The following is a 20909-nucleotide window of genomic DNA, read 5'->3' on the forward strand; positions in this document are numbered from 1 at the left end:
CTCTGGGAGGCTGAGGCAGGAGGATTGCAAGTTCAAGCCCAGCTTGGATAACTTAGTAAGACCCTGTTTTTAAAAAAAACAAAACTGAGTTCAGTCCCTGCTAAACAAAACAAAACACCCATACAAACCTAGTATGTGGTTTCCCTGTTTCTCTGATTTCCACCATGGAACCTGGACACAGCTGAGAGCCAGGCTCCGTCACGCAGAGTAGGACAGCAGGGCATCTGACTGACAGTAATAATTTGAGGGGGGTCTGTGATTTGGAAGGAAGGGGGGAAAGTCTGTAGTTCTACTCACTTGTATCTGAAATTTGATATTTCCTGCCTGTATGAGTTCCACAAAGTTAGTGGCACAGAAGTTTCAAACCTTCCACTGATGAATGAGTGGGTATGCAAAAGGTAGTCCTACTCAGCCTTCGTTCTGATGTAGGCCACGACGTGATGGACTTGAAGACACCATGCTGGTGAAATGAGCGAGGCACAAAAGGACAAATGCTGTTGGATTCCACGCCCATGGTGTGCTCACGAGGTGAAACTCAGAAAAGAAACTAGACAGATGGAGGGGGCGGGGGGAGTTGGATTTGATGGGTACAGAGCCAGTTTTGCAGGGGGAAAGAAGTTCTGGGGATTGGTTGGTGAACAACGTGGATGTGCTCAGAACTACTGATCTGTACACTTAATAGTGGTTAAGGTGGTAAATTCTTTGTGTGTTTGCAAAAGATAATTTTTAAAAATTGCCTAATTATAAGGAATAACAGAAACCCTGAAAACTTAAAGCAAAACAGTTTTGTTAGGTGTTGTTTTGTTTGGTTTCGGTTCATTTTGTTTCTGGTACTGGAGATCAAGCACAAGGACTTGTTTACGCTCCCGAGAACTGTACGCTGAGCTACAGCCAAAGCTCCACTTTCTATTTTTCATGTAGAGGATCTTGCTACGTGGCTACATTTCCCAGGCTGGGCTCGAACTCGGAATCCTCTTGCCACAGCTTCCCAGCGTGGTGGGAGGTGTGTGCCACTGAGCCCAGGTAAAAACCAGCGGTTGTGGAGGGAGAGACCTGAACCCCAGGTGTGAGCGCTATGGGGTCCCCAGGGCCCAAGGCCCGCAGCTTTCTGGGTCTGTTCCCACGTCCAGAGGCTGCGTTCCTCAGCCCCATCCCTCCCTCAGTCACTCCAGCCTCTTGCTGCCCAAGTCACATCTCCCACAGCTGACACTGCCCCAGCCACGCCCCCACGGGGCTCTCTGCCTGCACTGGGGTCACCTGGTCACCCCAGGACCCCGACCTCCTATCACCCCTGAGTTCCATCCCTGGGTCCCTTCTGCCAGGGAAGGTGACAAACCCACAGGGGCCCAGGCATTGGGAACAGCTGCGGGGCCATTATTCAGGCAACCGCACATCTGTCACAAGGCAGTGTCAGGCGACCTTGGGGCTGTCACCCAAAGACCTCGCAGACACTGTGCTCTGCGTGGCGCTCTTTGCTCCCTGGAGTCCTGCAGTCTCCTTTCTGCTCCTCCCCCGCCTCTCAGTTACAGCAGTTATTAAAGCTGCCACGGCTGACGTCTCACTTAATGCACTAATGGAGAAGCGGGGAAATCGCTCCTCACGGGGGAAATATTTTGATAACCGCCTTCTAACGACAGTTGGATCGCTTTGTCCCTGGCACCCTCTCTGGGGCTGAGAGGAGCTTTGGGGGCCACCAGGAGCCCCGAGTGGGACGTGGACACAGACATCTGCCCGGGGGACTGTGGGACCAAGGCTGGGAGGATCGGGTGCCTGGGCGGCTGAGTGGTCTCCTGCCAAGCAGGCCATGCGCCTTGGTGAGGACATGGAGAGGAATGTGCTCTGTGGCTTTGGCTCCTCTGTCCTGGGCTCTGTGCTCTGGTTCTGGTCTCTGTCTGGCAGCGGCAGGTGAGTGGGTTTTGATAGGATTATTTCCAAAAGATGAAAAATATTTCCAGAAACAATCCTATCAGGCTTCTCCCTGGCTTTCTAAGAAATGATATGGAGAAACATTTTGTTTTGTAAGTTTTACAATAAGTTACATAGGAACACATGGGCAGGGCACAGCCTGGGCTTGGGAGAGGGTGGCTCACGGGTCAGGCCTGCATCTGAGGCTAAGCTGGGGACTTGGCGCTGCTCTGCTCTGACCTCCTTAGGACCCCCTTCCCTACTGTTGGGGTGCTGGCCGTTCACAGTTCCTGGCTGCACCTCTTGAGGGGAAGTGCCAGCATCCTCAGGGAACTACTTGCCTTGATCCACCCCAGCAGGGCACAGCCTATGGCCTGTGCCCAGGTGACACCATGATACCAGGGCCCCAGTCCCTGGATGCAGGCAGGACAACCCTGCTGTGGAGCTCGCTGTAACGTGGGCTCAAGCCCCTGCTGCAACAGCACTGCAGGTCACCTCAGCCCACAGCTGTGGCTTCTCGGTTTCCTCTCAGGAGTGTCTGTCTGCGCCCGCCTTCTGCCTTCAGTGCTGCCTCAGGGAGTCTGGGAAAATGGATCTCAGGCCTCCCATATCAAGGTGGTCCTGGCATCAAAGTGGTCTGTCACTGGCTCCTGGAATGGGTCCCTTGCTGCTAGGCTGGCCATGGGGATGTGGTATGGTGGTCAGTGGAGCAGGAACAACCCTGCCATCCTTAGTGGCCTGGTGACAATCTCCCCCCAGTGAACAGGGATGAGATGCTGGTGGGAGGAGTCTGCAATGGGGCAGTGATCAGGGGACCCCATGGTGCTGGCTGATTCCTTGAGGCAAAATGAGGAGGGTATGGAGGACAAATCACCAGTCCTGGAAGGAGTTGAGGCCAGCATTTGTCTTGGTAGCAGATGAGGTGGAAGACACCCTTGGGAGGTCATCTTCAGAGCTGTGGCCCTTCTCAGAAGATCAACTACCCAGCCTACAGGTGTCCTCTGCCCACAAGGGACCAAGGACTTGGCATGGGAATGGCTGGACAGATGTGAGGGTCTTCTGCTCCCGGACCCTGCACCTGCAGCAGCAGCAGCCGCTTCCACTGCGAGCAGCTGGAGGCCACCCTGGTGCGGAGACTGGGCAGGGACCTCCCGGAGATGGGGCCTCACAGGCCTCTGGATTCGTTTCTGGTTTCGAAAATAAGCATGAATGTGGTGGCTCAACAACAGCTGAGTTCTCTCACATTTTGAGGGTCACAGACACAAGTCCAAGCTCAGGGTCTCCCAGCTGGAATCCAGGTGTCAGCAGGGTCCCATACATAGGACCCCCCAGTGCCTCACTCCCTGCCCCTGCCAGCTCTGGATGATTCCGTCTGCCTTTGCCTGTGACCTCTGCACTCCGTCCAAGTCCTCCCTGTGAGGGCCTGTGACCCTCTGCAGCCACTGTACAATGATACCTGAGATTTCATGGGGTTTAGCTGGTGATCCAAGAAAATCTCTCTGTTATGAAAACCTTAATTTGGTTAAATCCTCAAGGACTATTTTCTGCTAGCAACACGTACCAGCTCCTGGGGTGAGGGCTGGAGTGATCTGAAGGAGCCATTTGCAGCCTTCTATGGCAGTGCTGGCCCCAAGGACCATTTTAATAGGGACTGAAGCCTCACGTAACCTAACTGGGGATGGGCTACACCTGCCAAGAGAGGTGAGATGGCAGGCGCCATGAATGTCGCAGTGGTAAACTGTGTCATCAGAGACTGGGGACACAGGAGGTCAAAGACAGGGTTTTTGATCAGATGAGAGGTTTAAAACCATAGTGTTTTATATCACAGTTCTGGGGGCCAGAAGTCCCTAATCAAGGTGGCATTAGGGCCATCTTTTTTTGAAACCTGAGGCTGAGATTCCAACCTTGACTCTTCCTGGCACCTGGTGAGTTGCTGGTGACCACTGGAGCCCACTTTGTCCATCAGCCCACCTTTTTCTGTGCACGTCTTCCTAAACAGAAAGACACCAGTCAGGCTAGAGTAGCACCCACTCTGATGGCTTCCTCTCACCGGGTTACCTCTTTAAAGACTGCCGCCCTAACAGGGCGCATTCTGTGGTAAGGAGATTGGGACTTGACATATCTTTATTCTGTAGGCAGCCTGGGAGGGAGGAGCATCATAGACCAACCCAAGAAGATGGGAAATGGAAGGAATATTCTCCAATCACAGATGATCCCAATCCCAGCAAGGGCCGGGCAGCTGGGTTCGCCTGCACAGACACCTTGAGATCACCCCACATTGACTGTACCCCAGGTGGCAGGAGATTGCCAAGAAGGAGCTCAGAGGGCAGGAAAGCCTGGGCATGTGACCTGGAGTGGGACATCCCTGCCTATATGGACTACAGAGAAGCTGAAAGAGTAAATCTGTCTCCAGGGAAATGAAGGGCTCCCAAACATCCAGATCCTCTGGGGTGTTTGAGACTTTATCTGCTTCTGTTGGGATCAAAGTGTCTGAGGTTGAGTACTTGGCAGAGAAAAGTGGGTACCTTCACTTCTATTTTGCAGGCTGCACGAGGCTTAGAGGGGAATCACATATTGAGGCAGCCACTTGCAGAAGGGACCTGGGGTGACCTCATTTAATAACCACCTGCCCTCATGAGAGCAAACACATTCTCTAGGAGTCACCATAGCACTTCTGAAGGCCCCTCCAGGAGTGACCGAACCACCTACAGTGCTCCCACCTTTCCAGGCTTCCACAGCCTGCCAGCATCGCCACTCCGGAGCCCAGCGTCCGGCCTGTCAGCCTGTGGAGCACACTCAGTTCACATGGAAGCTACTGCACAGAAGGACTGAAAGTGTGCCTGTCCTTCTTTTCCTTGATATTAATGGTTCCCCAGAGAAAATCGTCAAGCAAGAAATGATAGCCGGGCCAGTGTTGGACACGCCCCCTTGACTCTGTCACCACCCTAAGGGTTCACAGTGGGACACAGGAGTGGAACAGCTGTGGGGCAAGGTGAGGGCCACGTAGTCTCAATGGCTTGAGCTCTGGTCACCAAACTACTCCAGCATGACCACTGCTGAGGTCCAACCTGCTAACTAGACACCCATGTCTACCTGGGGGCAAAATGACCATGCAGGATACTTTCTGCCCCGTCAGAGGCTGAGATTCATCATGACCCAGGTCCCTATGAGAATCTAGCATCTGTGGGGATACAGAACCCAAATCCCCAGCAAAGGTATCCACGGGAAGGGGAGAGTACGGTCAGCAGGAGGGGGCTGCGCAGGCACATCTGCAGTCAGTGTTTGCCAAGGAGTAACACGTAACTAGGAACAGAGCAGCCGGAATCCGAGACTTTGGGGTTCGCTGACAAGGGCCTCAGACCACACAAGGACACAGGTCTGGGCCAGCCATCAGTTAAACTGCCTGACCCTGCAGAAGAACCCGCCTGAGGTGAAGGGAATACGGAACATGTGGTAATGCTAGGGGTTTCCCACGATCCACTTGCGTATCTCCAGAGAGAACAGAAACAAAAATACATACAAATAATGAAAACACGCAGGTGTGGTTGCCTAAATAATCACTTCAAGGATGACACCCCTTCTCCAAGCTTGGGGTAAGTTCATATCTACATGAAGTGGCCGAAGGACAATCTCGTGTAATAAGGTTTGTGGACTTAGATAGAAATATGGTCTTGGGTATGAAAAAGCCCTATCCATTCCCAGAGGGCCTCGAAGTACAGAATATTTTCTGGCTGCAGCAGAAGACACAGGGCATAGGGAGGGGCACAGGAGTTAGGCACACAGGGGACTCTGCTGCAGGCTCTGAGAGGGGGGTGCAGGGCAAGGAGCAGAGGAGGGCTTTTGAGGGCAGGGGCGGCATCGAGGACCCCACCTGGAGCAGCAGGAATAGCACAGCATAGCTGACATCTGGAGCCACTTGGAAGCAGCTCCTTCCAGAACCTCCAGAGAGGAGCCCAGTAGGCCGAATGTGGGTTTAGAGCAAAAGGCAGGAGCAGAGGAGCCTGCAACAAGAACACCAACAGTGCTCTGACCTTCCAGAAAATCAACAGGGGCCTAACAGGATGCATTTGCTCTATGTGTTCTGTAGCAAAACATAGAATTCACACCAACAGGACCCACGACACAAGGGCTCTTCTTCATTCTTTATTTGCAAAAGGCTTATAAAAAGTAAAAAAATAGACATTTAATGGAACATGAGTTGGAGAAGCTAACAATAAATAGTGATTAGGTCACAATAAATTAAGGCACACGCTGGACGCAGAAATACAACGTTGCTGTTTTCCACCACCTTGAACTATTGCACAGTCACCATGTCTTGGAGCCAATCAAGTATGAACTAAAACCTCCACAAACTATGAAGTAAATAAGCCTTTCCCTCCTTAATTTTGGGTGTTGAGTATTTTGCCACAGCAATGAGAGAAAAGTAACCAAGATGAAACTTGCTACCAGGAAAGTGGGGACATTGCTGTGACTGTACCAGACCCTGTGGTTCAAGAGCCTTTGGGAATGGCTTGAGGGAAGAGTTTGCAAAAGTTCAGAGATGTCGCCTTGAACAGTAACCATGGAACAGCTTAGATGTTTTGTATGGAGATTCTAGTCATAGCTCAGAAGACCAGAAAACCGGGGAAGACCAGGTTTCTGCTAGGAAGGACTGCCTTGGTACTGGACTCAAGATTATGTATTTCATGACTTGGCAGAAAATTTGTCTGCATTTTGCTCATGTCCAGAGACTTTGCCTGAAATGCCTTAGGCTTTTCTGTATGGGAGATTCTGGTCAGAGCTCAGAAGACCAGAGGTTGATAGAAATCCTGCCCATAAACACCAGGTTCAGGAGATTTGCTGGGAATTGGGTGCTGGACTCCAGAGGATGTATATGGCTTTGCAAAAAAAAAAAATTTACATTTTGCTCATGACCAGAGACTTTGCCTGAGACTAACATTAAAGACAGTGGACAAATTAATCTAGTAAAAGAAATTTCAAGACAGTTGAAGGTTGACGCTGTGGCATGGCTACTGTTGGGGGCTTGCTGCAAGATCTATGTTGAAAAGCAGAGCAAAAAGCTCAGAAGGATGATTTAAAACATCACTAGTTTGGCCAGAAAGGAAGCTCCAGTAAACCTGTACAGATAAAGCTGAGGAGACTTCCATTGCTGAGAAAGAAATAAGAGAATATAAAGGCATCACAAAAAGCAGCAAGTCTCTACACTTTGCATTCTCAAACCTGCAAAACTGAAAAGACTTCGTTCGGAGGAGAGAGCTGCATAGTACCGTGTTCCAGAATGTGAGTAGTATGTTCCAGAATGGCAGAGGGATAGAAAATTTGTACCTCAGAATTTGATTCAGAGTACCCAATCCTGGAAGCACTTCACTCCGACAGCCAAGATTGAGTAAAGCGTACCTGCTACTCTAGGTGAAGCATACCTTGGTATCATTCACATGGTGCTGGGTTTAGGTACATGAGAAATCTAAGAATTACAGGATTCAAGCTGCTTCCACCCTACTTTCAGAAGCACTGGGAGGCCAGGCAATGTGTCCCTGAAGAATAGGGTGTGAACTTGAAAGATATAGTGGAGACCTCAAAACTTTCTCAAGTTGACACATGTATGAACCATGACAGTTATGTGTACAGAACAATGTAAAACAGTCACAGAAGACAAGCACATGTGTATAAAACATACCAGACAGTTTGCTCCAGAGAAACAAAGAGCTGAGACCCAGCAGAACTGGCACAGAAGCACCGTGGGTAAAGTCCTCACTCCCTGGCCAGGATCCCACAGAGCCTGGAGCCAGCACTGACGTTTGGAAAGGGCGATCCCCAGAACGGGGAAGCCCAGTTGCACATCATTTTCTCATTCAGGTGCATAAAAGCCACCATGGCTGGTTCAGCTACCACTACCAAAGGCCTACCTCACTCTGCACCCTCCTGTGGACAGGGGTGGCCAGGCTCTGCAGCAGAGCCACTCACCCAGGGGACACTGCAGGTGAGCAGTGAGTTCGAGGCTGGACAGAAGGGGGTGGCTTGGCCCCTGTGGAGTGATCTGGCCCCTGTGACCAGCACCCTGCACCAAGCATCAGTCAGTCCTCCAGAGAGGAGGGAGAAGCAGCGGTGGCCTCCAGAGGCCCTGTCCCTGGCCTCCCTGACTTTCTTGCTGCCTGCAGGAGCAGAGATGGAGCCTAGCAGCAGAGCCACAGTGGCCACAGGGCTGGGGGTCATGTGCATGCTCGCAGTGGCTGCGGAGCTCAGCGTGGCTGAAGACCAAGGTGTGGTGGCACCCAGGCACTGCCTGCTGTCACACTATCGCTCCCTGGACCCCAGAGCACTGGCGGCAGTCAAGGCGCTGAGGGACAGCTATGTGAGTGAGCCCTGGCCTCACTTCAACTCCCAACCCGGTCCTGTCCCCCAGCTTTGGGGACAGTAGACCTTGTCCTGAGGAACACTTGTGTCCTCTCCCAGCAGGCTTATCTCCCATCTCAGGTTCAGAGTTCTGGCCCAGAGACTACTCCGGGTGCCCTTAGGAGCACTAAGCCGGGCTCCTTGCCAGGGAGGAGGGGGGCCACGTGGGGGACCTGGCTCAGTGCAGGGGCGCAGGGCTCGGCACAGGGCGCATGTGTCAGTACCACATCGCCACTTCGCGGAAGCGCCGGGCTCTGTAGAGGACTCGGGATGGTCCGCGACCCTTCGGGCTGCTCTGGGACAGCAGGCGGCCGGGCCTCACTCGCGCTTGTGCCTCAGGGGCAGGAGACGCTGAGCTGGTGGCCGCGCAACTGCTCGGGGCGCGCTGCGCGGGATCGGCCAAGGCCCTCGGTGAGGCGGGCTCGGCGGGGAGGGAGGCGCGGCCGGCGCGGCCCCCGCTCACCGCTGTGGCCCTCACAGTCCTGCGCCTGGCTCCGCCGCGTGGCCCGGCGCATCGCCAACGCCCGGGACGTGCTGAGCAGCCTGCGCAGCCGGGAGCGCTTCCCCGGCGCCGGCCCGACGCTCGAGCTGCTGGAGGCCGCCGGCAGGGACGTGGCGGCCTGCGTGAGTGACGGCCGCGCCCGCGACTGCGCCCCCGGGAGGGAGCGGGACACGCGTGACTCCCATGCGGGGGCCGCCCGATGCGGGGCCGCGGTCGGGAGGGGAACGGCGGCTCCGGGCTCCTGCTTGACCGCTCGTCCCTCGCAGCTACAGCCGGCGCGGCCGGGCTCCAGGAGGAGGTCCCCGCGGCCCGCGAGGAGGCCACCCGAGCGGCGGCGGGCGGTGAGTGCGGCGGGGTGCCGGCACGGGCCGCAGGGGGCAGCGTGGGGCCCGGGCTAAAGCGCCGGCGGGCAGTGTCTGTGGCGCGCGAAGCCTGACTCGGCCTCCCGCGTGCCTGCCAGGACTCGCCTCGCTGCCACGAGGCCTCTGCCATCTTCCACCTGCTGCGCCTGCTCACGCGAGACCTCAGGCTGGCCGCGACCTCGGGGCGCTGCGTCTGACCGCTGCGGGGTTCGCGGGACTCGCGCTCTCCACGCCATTGGCTGCAGCTCACCGGACGGACGTGTCTCTCAGCCAATGGACGCCGAGGTTCGAGCGAGTCTCTGCCACAATTGGCCGGACCTTGAAGCACTCGTGCTGGGCAGAAATAGCGAGCGGTTTCCCAAGGCAGAGACCTTGTTGCCGGGAAGCGGTGCGCCTTGCTTGGGATGAGTTGCCACAAGCTCTGCCAGCTCCGCGTGGAGGAAGTGACTTGAGCTCTGGGCGCGACCGTGGCTGACTACCTACTAGAGAACCAACCCCTGCTTCCCGGAATCTTCACCTTCTGCTGCGCGTCCCAACCGCTGGTTTGAACTGTGCAGGACTCCCCTAAGAGTCTGTGAATCCACTCCTTTGGAGATAGACCCAAGGGACCCAATTTCCTAGGCGACGAGGGAGTGAAATGCCAAACTAGCCTTCAGCTGCTGTCTTTGGATCCTGTTACGTGTGTGCTGCTCACATGGGTGAAACTCCATGCATATTTCTTATGCTGACTGCTGGTGTTAATATATCACCGCTATTAAATACTGTCCCATTTGCCTTGGGGTTTTCTGTACCATGATTTGAGGTGCACTGTACAGCAAAAAGGGCAGAACCAGAGAATTGGTGACTGTGTTGCAATTCTGACCTGCTGTTTACCACAGTGTAGCGCGACCAATAAATGCTCCCAGAAACTCGGTCTCCTCGTCTATAAGACAGAGGAGGGAGGGTATTCTACTTTCCTAATAAATCAACAAGTCACTGCATTATGTCTCGTGTCAAAATCTGTGGGTAGAGGCTGGGGATTTAGCTCAGCGGCATAAGTGCTGCCAGGCCAGGTCGCGAATTCAATCCCTGATACCAAAAAAAAAAAAAAAAAAAAAAAAAAAAAAAAAAAAAAAAAAGGAAAGAAAGAAACAAACAAAAAGAAAAAAATCTGTGTTAGCAATCTTTGGCAGGCACTGTACACATTGTTGCCAAGTCCCCACGGTTCTCACAGCTCAGAATTAGGACGATCTCTGCACGCCTGTGCTCCAGACCCTGTGCTCTTCCTTTTCTTTCTTTCTTTCTTTCTTTTTTTATTTTATTTAAGGAGAAAAAGGGGGAAAAAAGCAGAAAAAGGGTACAAGTTATATAGAATTTCAGAAATAAACAGTAGGAAATCACTAGTTAATGGATTACATATTGTCATCTTAGAAATATTAGTTCAAGTTACAAAATTAAAGCATATAAAGTGGACATTCAAACACTGAGACTGCAAACAGTTCTGTTCAGTGAGCCAACAAAACTCAGTAATATCATTGTCTGTCTTATACACTTAAATACACATGCAGTTATACCGTTTAGAGCGCTTTCTTTTCCTCTCTTTGACCCTGTGCTCTTCCTCCCTTGAACTTGTGTTCTCGGAGAAGCAGGCTGGGGAGCAGAGCTGAGTGGTAGAGCACACACAGAGGATGTGCAAGGCCCGTGTACACTCACCAGCACAGGCTCACACACCCACCGATGGTGCTTGAGGATTTGCAGTCTGTGACACGGTGACAATCACAGTTGGTGCAGAGTCTCCCACACCCAGCACTGAGCCCCTGCCTTGGAAAGAAGCAGGACAGCGCCCTGCACACTGGTTTGGGCCAGTCCTGCCCTCGGTTAGACAATGTTTCTGTGAATGATAGCACAAAGAGTGTTAAGTGCCCATCTCTCCCAGAAATGATGAATGGGAAAAATGAGAGAGTTGCAGTGGGATGCTCCACGAGCAGTTACTTTGTGATTTCTTTCATTCCAGGCTCTCTCCTGACACCTTGTGCAGTATGTGCCATAAGGTTGGAGTTGAACGGTCCTTGTTGAATGAATGACATCTTAGTGGCCAGTCACCGCAGTCCCCTGAGACCCTTGGCCTCACTACAAGTCCAGATCAGAACCTCAGTCACCTTGGTCCTTTCTGCCTTGGACAACTGAAAGGAATCTACAGTGGCTCCTCCCCATAACCCCTGTCAGTGAAAGACGGGGAAAGGTGGACAGACTCACTCTCACACTTGGGATTTCCGTGGCCAACCCTGCCCCGGGCAGCCTCCTGTCAGGGCCCGTGTGCACCCTCTGTGAAGCTCCCAGATGTGAGGCAGAAGGAAGGGGCGAGAGGAAGGCTGCACACTCCTCCCTCCCTGCCTGGAGTGTCCTGCAGAATTTGAACAGCTTTTCGGCTCTGTATCTCAATCCTGTCTGGTCCAGATCCGCCCATGTGTGCTAGAAGTGCCCTAGTGCTGAGCCTTCCTTACTGATGTCACTTCCAATCTTGTGACTCAGCTTGTCTGGACTTTCTCTTTCCTTCCACCTGCTCACCTGGCTAGAGACCCGCCCACTCTGGGAATCCCCAGCCTAGTGCTCCCCTAGTGGCCAGGGTCTGCCTCAGGCTGTGTTTTCACTTTTCACACATCACCAGGAGTGTCCCTCAGTCCAGGATAAAAGCAGCACCATGGGGCAGAGCTGGAAACCTAGAGACAACTTGTCACAGAGCATCAGGCAGAGATCCAAACGCAGACTGACACTCAGGACTCCAAGACTGACCGAGACAGAGAACCGAGTTTACAACCTCAAGTCTCCATCAGTGACACCGAAGCCAGAGCATGAAGCCAGGTGAGGACCACAGCATGGGCGTGACAGTCACCTCCCAGGACAGCCCTCCTACCCTGGGCACCTGACATCACCTTGCTTGCTGTTCTCTGTGACCCAGACCCCGCAGGAGTTCCCATGCCGCTGCTTCTGCTGCTGCTGCTGCTGGCCACAGTGCAGACCAGGACAGGGGCAGTTCCTGTCCCCAGACCAGTCAGTGTCTCTCTGGATACCAAGGAATGTCATATGGCCAAGTTCAAGTCTCTGTCCCCACAAGAGCTACAGGCCTTCAAGACGGCCAAGGATGCCTTTGTGAGTCTCCCCTGAGCTCCCTTCCTGTGTGCCTCAGTCCAGCCCTGCCTCTGTGTGTTTCCTGGACAATGGGCTGGAGGTGGACCTCACCCTCCCTGCAGTGGGCTCATCCCCACCCTGACTGCTAGCCACCTTCTCCTGCTCCTACTGCAGTGGGCCCACCATGTCCCCCACTGTGGAGGGGCGTCTGCCACCCCCTGGGATGGAACTTGCTCCTTCCTAGCATGAACCTTCCCCCAGCCCCACTGCAGTGGCCCAAGCCCCGCCCCAGGGTGAGCTGACCTGTGCCCTTGCTGTCTAGGAAGAGCAGCTCCTGCTGAAGGACTCCAGGTGCAGCTTGCGCCTCTTCCCCAGGACCTGGGACCTGGGGCAGCTGCAGGTGAGTGGTGGGGCTCAGGCCCAGCCAGCACTCAGCCAGCCCCAGCCACTGGCCTGCTGTTGGGCCCATTGGCCTTCTCCTTTGTCGCCCTCTGTCCCTCCATCTGTCCCTCGTCAGTTCTCCCCTTCCCGGGTACCTTTTCCTCTGTCACCTTTCCCTGAGCCCCTCTGCTCTGCTCTCCTCTGTCCCTGGTCTGTTCTCTGTCCCGAGGGTCTCTAACCTGTGCCCATGTCCTTGCCCAGGTGTGGGAGCGCCCCCTGGCCCTGCAGGCTGAGCTGGCCCTGACCCTGAAGGTCCTGGGCACCGTGACAGACCCGGCCCTGGGGGACATCCTGGAGCAGCCCCTCCACATGCTGCGTCACATCCACGCCCAGCTGCAGGCCTGTGTGAGTCCTTGGTCCCTGTGCACATCTCGGGCTCTGACCACCACTCTTGCCTGCCAGGCCCACCTCACAGCGCCCTCTCTGCCCCCAGGTGCCCACCCTGCGCACCGCAGCCCCCAGGCCCGTCAGCCGCCGCCTGTCCCACTGGCTGCAGAGGCTCAACCAGGCCTCCAAGAAGGTGAGGGAGCAGGAGTGTTGTTGTCTGGGGCATCAGTGGAGTAGACCATGGGCAGCCACTGAGCCCTTTCTGTATCCCCACAGGCGTCCCCTGGCTGCCTCCAGGAGTCTGTCACCTTCAACCTCCTCAGGCTGCTCACCCGGGACCTCAGATGTGTGGCCAGGCCAGGGCACTGTGCTTGAGCCCTGAGCCTCCCCTGCCACCTGCCATGGATGTCTACGTTGTATTTCTGCGTCCAGCGTGTGCCTTAATTTATTGTGACCTAATCACTATTTATTGTTAGCTTCTCCAACTCATGTTCCATTAAATGTCTATTTTTTTACTTTTTATAAGCCTTTTGCAAATAAAGAATGAAGAAGAGCCCTTGTGTCGTGGGTCCTGTTGGTGTGAATTCTATGTTTTGCTACAGAACACATAGAGCAAATGCATCCTGTTAGGCCCCTGTTGATTTTCTAGAAGGTCAGAGCACTGTTGGTGTTCTTGGTGCAGGCTCCTCTGCTCCTGCCTTTTGCTCTAAACCCACATGCGGCCTACTGGGCTCCTCTCTGGAGGTTCTGGAAGGAGCTGCTTCCTAGTTGCTCCAGATGTCAGCTATGCTGTGCTATTCCTGCTGCTCCAGGTGGGGTCCTCGATGCCGCCCCTGCCCTCAAAAGCCCTCCTCTGCTCCTTGCCCTGCACCCCCCTCTCAGAGCCTGCAGCAGAGTCCCCTATGTGCCTAACTCCTGTGCCCCTCCCTATGCCCTGTGTCTTCTGCTGCAGCCAGAGAATATTCTCTGCTTCGAGGGACCCAGAGGATCGCATTGTGCCCTTTCATATTCCAGGGCAATGTCCCTTCCTAACATCTGTGGATCTTAATTACAGTGCAAGTCCCTGGAGCAGTACATGAAGATGCACAGGGCCCCTGGGGCTTGGGGTGGGATGCCACCCTTGGGAGCGTCTGTTCAGCCCTCCACACAGTATAAATGACCACACAATAGGTGGTGAGCCTGAGTGTACTGATGACTGTGTGTATGGCCATCCCTCTGATGGTGCATCCTTGTTCATCTGTCATTGTCTTCCTGGCCCCTCTGGAGATGTGTGAGGGGGTCAGGGAAAAGTCCTCTCTTTACCACACATCACACACTCCTCCATCCAATGAATTTCTTCAGGATCACATGTATTATGTTTTGGGGTGACCCAGGCATTATTCTCCAGTGATCTGCATCTCTGGTCCCCTTCCCTCCGCATCGCCATGCTCCGGCTGCTCTCTTCCAATGAATGTTTTCATCAGCCTTTCCAGAATACTGACTGCAGATGACCCAGCCAGGCCCCCTCCTGCTGACCATGCTCTTTCCTCCCCCGGGGCAGGGGCCTCTCCCCACATGGTGACTAGGGACATCCACTGCTTATGGAATTTGTGTCACCACCTTGCCTCTGCTCTCTCTGGCTCTTAGTGCCCGTCACTGTCAGGGAATCCAGCTCACACAGCATCCTGGACCCACAGCCTGGCACACCCAGGGAGCCACCCTGGAGGATCTAGATGATTGGGAGCCCTTGCAGGCCACTCTTTCTCTGGAGTCAGAATTACTCTTCTAGCTTCTCCATGGTCCATGTACCCAGGTGTGTTCTGTCCTAGGTCACCTATCTACGCCTTCCTGTCCTCTGAGCTCCTTCATGGCAATCTCCTGCCACTATGAGTGCAGGCAATGTGGGCCGATCTCATGGTGTCTGTGCATGTGAACCCAGCTGCCTGGTCCTTGCTGGGATTGCAGTGCTCTATGGTGGAGAATTCACCCACCTCGATCCACTCTCCCTTCCACCTTCATGAGTGTGTTATGTCCCGGCTCTTCATTAAGGTAAAACTGTGTTGAGGACCAAGCCTCCCAGCTCAGAATGTGACCCCAGAGGAGACAGGCTTTGCAAGACAGTCAAGGAGGGAATGAGGCCACCAGGGTGTCCTGCCTGGTGCCCTTCAGTATGGGGAAAGATGACCGTGGAAGACAATGGGCAGAGTGTGCTGGGGAAGCTATGTACCTGGAGGCTCTGAAGGCCCTCTAGGTCACAGATGCTGGGTAGAGCTGAGGATTGAATCTCTCCTGTTGGTTTCAGAGGGAGATGGGCTGGGTGACACCTTAATTCTGGACTTCCACATCAAGAACTGTGACACAAAGAATGTTTGGTTTTAAGGTCCCAGCTCTGGTTCCTGTGGCCCTGTAAGCCTAAGAGTTTAATGCAACATCACCTCTGCCCCCTTTGGTGTAGCACCCTTGCTCTGTGCTGCACCAAAGGCTCTGTAGGCCCTGTCCTTCTCTCCTGATGTTCTCAGACCCTGATGGCACCATTGGTCCTGCCATGGCACAGCTCAGGGCCTATCATCTGCTTCCTGTGGCTGATGCAGCCATCCTAGGCTGGGTGTTGGGGAATGTGCTTCTTACTTAAATGGTTCTTAGGGGTAGACAGTGTCTTGGACACCTGCAAACCAGTCCCTTTAGAGTGCCTGGAATGGGGATGAGGTAAACATCACTTTATTTGCAAAAAAGGTGCTTGAGCTTCTAATGAAATCAAGTATGCATGGAAGTTTTCCCGGATCACCAGGATGAGCACAGTGCAATGTCACGGGTCCCCATAGGAGGAGGCACAAGGGTGGCACCCTCACCCAGAGAGTATGAAGCAAAGATGAGGGAGGGGATGGAGGAGAGATGCAGTGGGGGAGGGGTGGCAGCTTCTGAGGCTGGAAGAGGCCAGGGAGGATGGAGCCTTCAGCTGCCTTTGTGGGGGACCTGCTAACAGCTAGATTTCAGGCTGCAGATGCTGAGTGTGGTTACCCCACCACTTTGAGAGAAAACATGGCTGGGTTTTTCAGGGGGAGTGTGCTGTTTTGTTTGAGCCTAGGATCTTCCTAAATTGGTAAGTTGCCCAGATCAGGCTCAAACTTAAAATGCTCCTGCCTCAGCCTCCCAGAGTGCTGGAATCACAGGCCTGTACCACCGTGGCCAGGTGCAGATGCCTCTCCACAGGCTGCTTCACCTGGTGCAAGCTCCCCACAGCCCTCCTGCTCCCGCCTACTCTGCTCTCTTTCCTGAGACAGGATACAGCAGACCCTGTTAGGGCCCCACCCCCACGGCCTGGGAAAATCTTGGCAGCACTGTTGTGTGGGTTTGTTGTGTTTTCCTGGCATTCTCTCCTGACACGTTCAATGACATCTGCCACAAGGTTGGAGCCAATGAACACTTTCGGAATGAATGAGAGCGTCAGGCACATGTCAGTCGGGGCCACTGAGGTCCTTGTCTTCACCTCAGTTCTCAGCAGGGCCTCCTACTCCTGGGTCCCACTCAACCTGCAAAACAGAGGAGGCTCAGCCACCTCCCCACTCTCCTCGAAGGAGCACGTGGGGAAGGTGGGCAGCCCTGCCTCTCCCTCTTGGGGCTATGCTTCTGACCCTTTCCACCCAGCACCCCACTTCCCGGGACCCACTCCACCCCACGCTTGAGCTCAGGGATTCAGGTACCTCCCATTCTCTGCATGGGGCTTCCTGCCTAAGGCCACTGCCCTGTCCCGCTCTGTAATCCAGACCAAGTGTACCCCAAAAGACTGGAACCCACCAGGCAGAGAAGCTGGCCTAGCTCTGAGAATTCCTTTCACAACTCACCTCAAATCAGTGACGCTTACTTCCCACTCTTTCTCTTTCCTTCCACCTGTTCACCTGGCTGGAGACCCGCCCTTCTGGGATTCCCCAGGCTGGGGCTCCCCTAGTGGCCAGTGCCTACTTCAGGCTGAATTTTCACTTTTCACACATCAGCTGGGACTGTCCCTCAGTCCAGGATAAAAGCAGTGCCATGGGGCTGAGACAGGAGTAGCATTGTGGAACAGGACACGCAGAGAGACTTTGTCACAGAGCAGCAGGTCGAGATCCGCACAGGAGACTGAGACTAAGGACTCCGAGGCCAACCGAGTTAGAGACCGAAGCTGACAGCTTCAAGTGCACATTTGGTCTCCATCAGTGACAAAGAAGCCAGAACACAATGGAGCCAGGTGAGGACCACAGCATGGCCATGACCATCACCTCCCAGACAGCCCTCCTACCCTGGGCACCCGACATCATCTTACACGGTGTCCTCTGTAACACAGATCCTGGTGGACGTTCCATGCTGCTGCTACTGCTACTGCTGCTGGCCATGCTGCTGAAAGGGACAGAAGGAGTTCCTGTGCCCAGACCCCGGAGTAGCTTCCAGGATGTGAGGGACTGCAGCATGGCCCATTTCAAGTCTCTTTCCCCACAAGAGCTACAGGCCTTCAAGACGGCCAAGGATGCCTTTGTGAGTCTCCCCTGAGCTCCCTTCCTGTGTGCTACAGTCCAGCCCTGCCTCTGTGTGTTTCCTGGACAATGGGCTGGAGGTGGACCTCACCCTCCCTGCAGTGGGCTCATCCCCACCCTGACTGCTAGCCACCTTCTCCTGCTCCTACTGCAGTGGGCCCACCATGTCCCCCACTGTGGAGGGGCGTCTGCCACCCCCTGGGATGGAACTTGCTCCTTCCTAGCATGAACCTTCCCCCAGCCCCACTGCAGTGGCCCAAGCCCCGCCCCAGGGTGAGCTGACCTGTGCCCTTGCTGTCTAGGAAGAGCAGCTCCTGCTGAAGGACTCCAGGTGCAGCTTGCGCCTCTTCCCCAGGACCTGGGACCTGGGGCAGCTGCAGGTGAGTGGTGGGGCTCAGGCCCAGCCAGCACTCAGCCAGCCCCAGCCACTGGCCTGCTATTGGGCCCATTGGCCTTCTCCTTTGTCGCCCTCTGTCCCTCCATCTGTCCCTCGTCAGTTCTCCCCTTCCTGGGTACCTTTTCCTCTGTCACCTTTCCCTGAGCCCCTCTGCTCTGCTCTCCTCTGTCCCTGGTCTGTTCTCTGTCCCGAGGGTCTCTAACCTGTGCCCATGTCCTTGCCCAGGTGTGGGAGCGCCCCCTGGCCCTGCAGGCTGAGCTGGCCCTGACCCTGAAGGTCCTGGGCACCGTGACAGACCCGGCCCTGGGGGACGTCCTGGAGCAGCCCCTCCACATGCTGCGTCACATCCACGCCCAGCTGCAGGCCTGTGTGAGTCCTTGGTCCCTGTGCACATCTCGGGCTCTGACCACCACTCTTGCCTGCCAGGCCCACCTCACAGCGCCCTCTCTGCCCCCAGGTGCCCACCCTGCCCACCGCAGCCCCCAGGCCCCTCAGCCGCCTCCTGTCTCAGTGGCTGCAGAGGCTCAACCAGGCCTCCAAGAAGGTGAGGGAGCAGGAGTGTTGTTGTCTGGGGCATCAGTGGAGTAGACCATGGGCAGCCACTGAGCCCTTTCTGTATCCCCACAGGCGTCCCCTGGCTGCCTCCAGGAGTCTGTCACCTTCAACCTCCTCAGGCTGCTCACCCGGGACCTCAGATGTGTGGCCAGGCCAGGGCACTGTGCTTGAGCCCTCAGCCTCCCCTGCCACCTGCCATGGACATCTACGTTGTATTTCTGTGTCCAGCACGTGCCTTAATTTATTGCCTGCCAATCACTATTTATATATTTATTTATATGTTGGATTCTCCAACTCATATCCAATTATTTTTCTACTTTTTTAAACCTTGCACAAATAAACAATCCACAAGATACTTCTGTAACATGATCCTTGTGTATCAGTTGGTGTCAGTTCCTTTGTTTTGGCCCATAACACACCAATGTGGCCTGTCCCAGGCATGGTGGTGACATTGCAGAGCTGAGGGCTCCATGGGCAGGCAGTGCTGCTTCCAGCAATCAAATCAAGTTTAGCCAGCTGTGCTCTTACGGGAAGAAGTTGCTTCCAAGCAGGTCTTGGCTGCCGGGAGCTTCTCCTGCTACTCTAATTCAAGTCCCTTCGTCCCTCCATGGTGTGGAAGTCCTCACTCTCGCAATCCTGCTCTATTGGTTTTCTTTTCCTGGACCCACCTCAGAACCTGCAGCAGTGCATCCCTCCTTCTCACGCAGCTGACCGACCCTTCTTCTGCCCCACATCTACTGTTGAGCCAGGGAATCGTTACTGCCGTGAAGGGCCCAGGGGCATGGACTGGATGGCTCGCCGTGGCCCAAGACGTTATCCATGCCTGAAGCCCACAGACTTTAATTACATCTGCAAGTCCCTGTGCCACTGCATATAAGGGACACACTGGCCCCAGAGCTTAGGGTTGGAATGGCATCTGGGGATGATTGTTCACCCAGCCACCCAGTTTGTGAGATTATACACCTGACGGTGAGCCTGAGTGTACAGGTGACTGCGTGTATGGCCGTCCATCTGATGGTGCATCCTTGTTCATCTGTGACTGTCTTCCTCGCCCCTCTGAAGATGTGGGGCAGGGGGGGGGTGTCAGGGGAAAGTCCCCTCTTCACCACACATTACACATTCCTCCATTCAACTGAATTTCTGTAGGATCACATGCATTATGTTTTGGGGTGACCCAGGTATCATCCTCCAGTGATCTGTGCCTCTGGCCTCCTTCACCCCACACACCCAAGCTCCAGCTGCTCTCTTCCAAGCTACATTTTCATCAGTCTTTCCAGTGTACTGACTGCAGATATCCCTGCTTTGTCCCCTCCTGCTGCCCATGCTCTTCCCTCTCCAGGGCAGGGGTTCCCTCTCTATCTGGTGACCAGAGACAGGTGCACCTGCCATGATGTTGGCTGCTTCCCTCACTTGCTAGTCACCTGAAGAAGAACACAGGAGCTGCATGAGGGTCAGAACCACACAGCCACTGGCATCTCGCCATGGCACATGGCAGAGAATTGTCCTCAGAAACCAAGGCCTCTCCATCCAGAGCCCCATATTGGGGAGAGAGTGATGGTGTGTTAGGTGGGCATTGCCACCCCACAGCCCATTGTCCCAGGTGCCGTTGGTCTCCTGATGGGCTGAGTCTAGTGACTGAGGTGGTCACTTGGTGTCACCTGGCCCGCACTACACCTTCAATGACCCAGTAATTGTTGACCTCATTATGATTGCTGCCTGCTTTGCCATAGATTCCCTGACCTTTTCCTGCAGGCTTGGGGCTGCGCTGAGCACGGAGTCAGCCTGTGTAAACTCCCAGGGCCTCGCCTCACTGTAGGCTCCTCTGGTTGACAGGTTCTGTTGGGTCACTGTGTTGGTATTTTAGAGCTGCTCCACCACAGCCTGGGCTCCTGCTGGTTCCCACTCGTCTCTCACCCAACGTCTACAGTTATGGCTTTCGATTCTTCCTGAGTACAGACTGCACCATCGGTCTGGCCCTGTCCCTCACTGATGGGAGTCCTGAGTTGCCTCATTTAATTGGGGAGCAGTCTTGCTATACCCCACACCTCCAGATCCCAGACACTCCCCTCTTGTGACAGTTGGGCAAATCTTTAAAGGCACTACCTCCTGCCTTCTGGAGCTTACGGCTTCCAATGTCCTTGCCACTTCTTTGTCCCTCTGACTAGCATGTGACACACAGGAGTGGACCCAGGTGTGTCCTGGGGAGGACCAGACAGCCCTTTGGGTAGATGGTGTGTCAGCAGGAGGCAGTGCTGTTCACATAGCCCAGGTCCTGATTCTCCATGAGTGCCTGGCCAGAACTCCACTCTCCCTGAGGTGGGCAAAATGATTGCCTTTGCAGAGCCATGGCCAGTTATCACCCAGTGATGGGACCCGTGGCACTCTCCAGCAAGGACATTGCATTCTGCATAGCTCTACAGTCTGAGCCACCA

General features: G+C 54.7%; 3 protein-coding genes across 3 annotated transcripts; all 3 read left to right on the plus strand.

Moving 5' to 3' along the window:
• The first annotated feature begins 1804 nt into the window (after window positions 1–1804).
• LOC134476786 (interferon lambda-4-like) lies at window positions 1805–10145 on the plus strand. Its single transcript, XM_063252441.1, has 6 exons — window positions 1805–1905; window positions 2990–3032; window positions 7762–7885; window positions 8064–8257; window positions 8638–9141; window positions 9261–10145. The coding sequence occupies exons 1-6, from the start codon at window positions 1805–1807 to the stop codon at window positions 9357–9359; spliced, it is 1065 nt and encodes a 354-aa protein (XP_063108511.1). The 3' UTR covers window positions 9360–10145.
• A 1958-nt stretch (window positions 10146–12103) lies between these two features.
• LOC100731451 (interferon lambda-2-like) lies at window positions 12104–13586 on the plus strand. Its single transcript, XM_003467161.2, has 5 exons — window positions 12104–12291; window positions 12593–12670; window positions 12913–13056; window positions 13145–13231; window positions 13315–13586. The coding sequence occupies exons 1-5, from the start codon at window positions 12118–12120 to the stop codon at window positions 13411–13413; spliced, it is 582 nt and encodes a 193-aa protein (XP_003467209.2). The 5' UTR covers window positions 12104–12117; the 3' UTR covers window positions 13414–13586.
• Window positions 13587–17355: 3769 nt separating this feature from the next.
• On the plus strand, window positions 17356–18725 carry LOC100732002 (interferon lambda-3-like). Its single transcript, XM_003467163.4, has 5 exons — window positions 17356–17526; window positions 17828–17905; window positions 18148–18291; window positions 18380–18466; window positions 18550–18725. Exons 1-5 carry the CDS (start codon window positions 17356–17358, stop codon window positions 18646–18648), a joined length of 579 nt encoding a protein of 192 aa, XP_003467211.3. The 3' UTR covers window positions 18649–18725.
• The last annotated feature ends 2184 nt before the right edge of the window (window positions 18726–20909 follow it).

Source organism: Cavia porcellus, unplaced genomic scaffold (assembly GCF_034190915.1).
Source record: "Cavia porcellus strain 051 isolate PalLab524CR breed Dunkin Hartley unplaced genomic scaffold, mCavPor4.1 scaffold_7, whole genome shotgun sequence".
In the NCBI taxonomy this organism is placed as follows: domain Eukaryota; kingdom Metazoa; phylum Chordata; class Mammalia; order Rodentia; family Caviidae; genus Cavia; species Cavia porcellus.